Below are 3941 nucleotides of genomic sequence, written 5' to 3'. Positions count from 1 at the left end.
TAAGCCATCCAAGCATTTTTGTGTACATGTATGTATTGTGAGTGTTTGTATACCACTTGTGTGCATTTTGTATGTGTGGAAATTCTGATGTGCATGTGTGAGTATACATTTGAATGTGAATGGATAATGTGTATGCACATGTGCAATTTTTTGTTGAAACTTCTGGTAATTCTGATATGTAAAAGCTGCTTCCAAGGGTAGATTTCTACTATCTACATCGTCCTCCCCTTTCTTGAGTTTTCGTGTATTCTCAAAATTTCAGATGACAGGTGTAAACTCGGCACTTACATTTATCCCTTTGTTTGTGGTGGTTACTTTTTTCATATCAGATTTTGATACTTGATGAGGTGGTGATTAGAGGACTTTGGACTGCACTTAAACTTGAGGCCCACTAGAGGTAGTACTCAATCTCCTCCTAAATAATTTGACAGATGGCCTCCTGCTCATGTTGTTTCCTTTATAAGTATCTAAAGTTCATATGGCGTTAGAGCATTGTGGCCTCCTACTCATGTTGTTTCCTTTCCTCTGTAAGCATCTAAACTTTATAATGCATCAGAGCATTGTGTCCATTGATATGCGTGTGCATTTGTTGGTGCATTTATGCATTTGTGTGTGTATATGCATCTTTCCATTTCCCTTACCTAGTCTCTCTCTCCCCTCTTTGCAACAAAACGTCTAAAGGACTTGCCTTGTCATAGTGGTGACCATATGCACAACTACATAATGGCATTAATATCAACGCTCTTAGATCTATTCAGATAAGGGGCGAGTATGTTTATGACCCCTTTCCACTAGTGCCATGACAACCTTATTATGTTAGGGCAGATTCACATGGACAAGGTTTAACTCCCACGTGCTTGCGTAAGCAAACTTTACCCACCAATCAACTATACCAAAATTGGCAAAGTCTTATGCATAGTTTTCTAGCCCCACCTTTGTAAACAAAACGCTTCCCATGCTCGTTGTAGTTGACAATGAACGACAAATTATTGATGTGTTGACCCCTGCCCCGTGCGAAGTTGCTCGTAGGAGCATGACCCTTTTACAAAGTATACCCCAGCCAAATCGTTGACATGTCAAGCCCACGTATTGTGAATGGTGATTTACACAAAAATGGCAATGGTTATGTTTCAGGGTGCTTGCTCCCGTGTAGGTAGAGATGACCGGCATAATCGGTCACACAATTTTTTTGGGGGGAGCACTTTGCATAAAGATATAGAAAGCTACTCGCCTCCCACACGCACAGTTGCACACGTAGTGCACTGGTAGTGGCACACATTCTGAGAGCACATGTGAAGAGTTTGATTTCGTGTGGGTTGGGCGTTGACTCTACTTTTGGTCAATCGGCTGAGGCCCACTTGATGTGACTAGGCACCGGAAAGGAGGTGCTTGCCACTAAGGCAAGCACCCCGATATCTACCGAACACCCACGAAAATAACAACGCTTAGCTCTTTCTATTCCTTGATATGCTCTCTCTCAACTTCTCAAGGCAATGTAGTAGAGGTAAATGAGGACTAGGGTTACCGGAAAGGAGGTGCTAGCCACTAAGGCAAGCACCCCTATATCTGACCAACGCCCATGAAAATAGCAACGCTTAGTTCTTTCTATTCCTTGAGATGTTCTCTCTCTCTCTCTCTCTCTCTCTCGCAACTTCTCAGGCAATGCAATAGAGGTAAATGAGGACTAGGGTTTTATAGGATAGGGAGAAATCAAAGCAGGCACCCCCTCCCATGTGCGGATACCCTAAGCGGTACAATACTACTCTGCTACTACGTCAAAATAATATTGGAAACTTGTTATATTGAAAGCAGACATTTCCGTGCAGCGTTGTAAATGAAAAAAGCAAAAGAACCCTTCAACATCCATGCATCTCTTGTAGCAAGGCTGAGTAGCATAGAGGCCCCCCACACAGGAGGGGGTAATTTGTAAGACAAGACACTTACTTTTTTGATTTGACATGTGCACAAGCACACACCAAAAGGGAAGAGGGGGTAACCTTTGCAAAATCCAACTGCACCTCAAAGAGGTGTAGTTATGCGAGGGAGGAGGGGTAATCCAATAACAATTACCCCCTCTCGTGTGGGGGTACCCATAGGACGCCAACAATATTACAAGAAGATTTATAAATTTTCTACTGTAGGGAAAGGAAGTCTTTTTCAGTGTTTTCATACAATACATAGCATCATGAGCTTCTGCTCGAGAGGCACCGCATACCTAGCTAGGTAAGATTGGTATACGGTGCCTCCCTCCCAGAAGCTCATGATGTTGAGGTAAGTCGCACTGTGGGAATTATTGTGAGAATTTGCCCAAAACTTCTTGTGTATGGACATCCAGTGAAATTAAAGTTCCAGTCATGCTCTAATTAAACTTGGAAGGAGATATGAACTCGTCAGACTAGCCATTCCTCTAAACTGTCTTTACATGACTAACTGTGGGATTCTCAGGAAGAAGCATTGACAAAGCATGAAGCGGAAAGGCACAGATTCGAGGACGCAAGGGACATGCATGCATGAAACAGAAAGGAGCGAATAACTGAGGTGAGACACTACTAGAGTACGTCTAACGAGCCCGACTAATAAGACCTTGGCGTGGGAACGGTACCGCAAGCCAAGAACTAGGCGGGATTATAGGTACTGGAATGAGCGAGGAAGAGGGGGTTGCGCCCGCAGCTAGGCCAAAGCCCTCTCTCTCTCTTTCTCTTTCACTACTTCTGGACTGAAGGGAGCCGCTGCGCTTTCTCTCTGCGTCATCCTCATTTCCTGCTTCTTTGTCGTCTCTCTACTGCAACTGACCACCTGCAGCACAGCAAAACCAGAAGAGTTACAGTACCTTCGTCATGACCTTACAGAATAGGTTACAGAACTGTACTGTACTGATTGTGCAGCACTCTTTACCTGATGGTGGCGGAACACTGGAGTACTGCGAGTGACAGGGCACTGATCAATGGCGCCGACAAGAAATGCAGAAGACACTGAGCGGCTACTCGTGTAGGGTGGGGGCACTGGGGAGCATCTGGCCGAGGCAGAAGAGGCGCGCTGGAGAAGTCGAAGAGAAGATGCATCGTCAGGAGGAGGCCCCACAAGGGCGCCATCCCCGCTACGGCTCATGCCTGCAGGCTGCCGGCCGCAACCCTCATGACTATCTCTAGATAGACTACAAAAAGCTACGAAGCTGGCTGCAAGCAAACCTTCTTCTTCTCACCTTTAATAGCACAATGCACTGCTCAGGAGCTGTCGGTGAGTCTTAGCGTGCCCTGCCTCGGAAGGAGCTCTCTCTTCTGGGAGCCTGGACAGGCCCTGGAGGCTGGAGGGTGGGGTCCTGATGAGAGGCGTGACTGCGAGACGGACGAAGAAAGAGAGAGAGAGAGAGGGAGAGTAGGCTAGATAATAGGTGTTATCTTAGGGCAAGAAGATGTGGGCCCACAACGCTTGCCGATTTGGGCCCTGGCCCATGCGTTCTCACAATCCACCAGTCTCTTTCTAGTATTGACTATCTAAAGATCCCCGCCTATCTCTCTCTCTCTCTCCGTCGGGAGGATTCCTGGTTCTCTCCTTCCGTCGTACGTGGCGCAAGGATTCGCCTTTCCAAAGTTTCCAGTGCGCGCGAGCTAGCAGCCAATCATACGACTTCTCTCTCTCTCTCCTCTCTCACACTCACACACACATACATCGAGGAAGTTTTGCACTTTTCAAATCGTCTCTCCGACCTTTTCAGGTTTGAAGCCAACTGTACATGTCAGTTACTGGTGCAATATAGGAAACGCCCGGAGCCAAAACGAGAGGTGTCGTGATCATCAATAAGTGAGCAATGAGGAACAGTACCTAGCGATGAGCCTTCAACGTATCGACTCTCAAATTACCGCACTAATACTACTGTCAGAGCCTAAACGCCAGCCTAGATGCTACAGGCTTCGAGATTATTTTTTGACGGGGTGAATTTT

At 46.3% G+C, this 3941-nt stretch overlaps 1 protein-coding gene across 1 annotated transcript; it reads right to left on the bottom strand.

Moving 5' to 3' along the window:
* Positions 1 to 2377: 2377 nt before the first annotated feature.
* LOC147449337 (uncharacterized) lies at positions 2378 to 3358 on the bottom strand. The gene is made up of 2 exons (XM_086522602.1): positions 2896 to 3358; positions 2378 to 2796 (listed from the first exon to the last, which is right to left on the bottom strand). Exons 1-2 carry the CDS (start codon positions 3106 to 3108, stop codon positions 2671 to 2673), a joined length of 339 nt encoding a protein of 112 aa, XP_086378728.1. The 5' UTR covers positions 3109 to 3358; the 3' UTR covers positions 2378 to 2670.
* Positions 3359 to 3941: the final 583 nt, after the last annotated feature.

Source organism: Adiantum capillus-veneris, chromosome 10, assembly GCF_014529385.1.
Source record: "Adiantum capillus-veneris isolate H3 chromosome 10, ASM1452938v2, whole genome shotgun sequence".
Lineage (NCBI taxonomy): Eukaryota > Viridiplantae > Streptophyta > Polypodiopsida > Polypodiales > Pteridaceae > Adiantum > Adiantum capillus-veneris.
Note: the sequence above shows the minus strand (reverse complement) of the source record. Positions and strands in the feature narration are given on the sequence as shown.

Excerpts from the sequence above, each read along its gene's own strand:
- LOC147449337 (XM_086522602.1), bottom strand. The coding sequence starts at position 3,108 with ATGAGCCGTAGCGGGGATGGCGCCCTTGTGGGGCCTCCTCCTGACGAT. Across the intron at positions 2,797-2,895 it reads CAGTGTTCCGCCACCATCAG|GTGGTCAGTTGCAGTAGAGA; the intron begins GTAAAGAGTGCT and ends GCTGTGCTGCAG.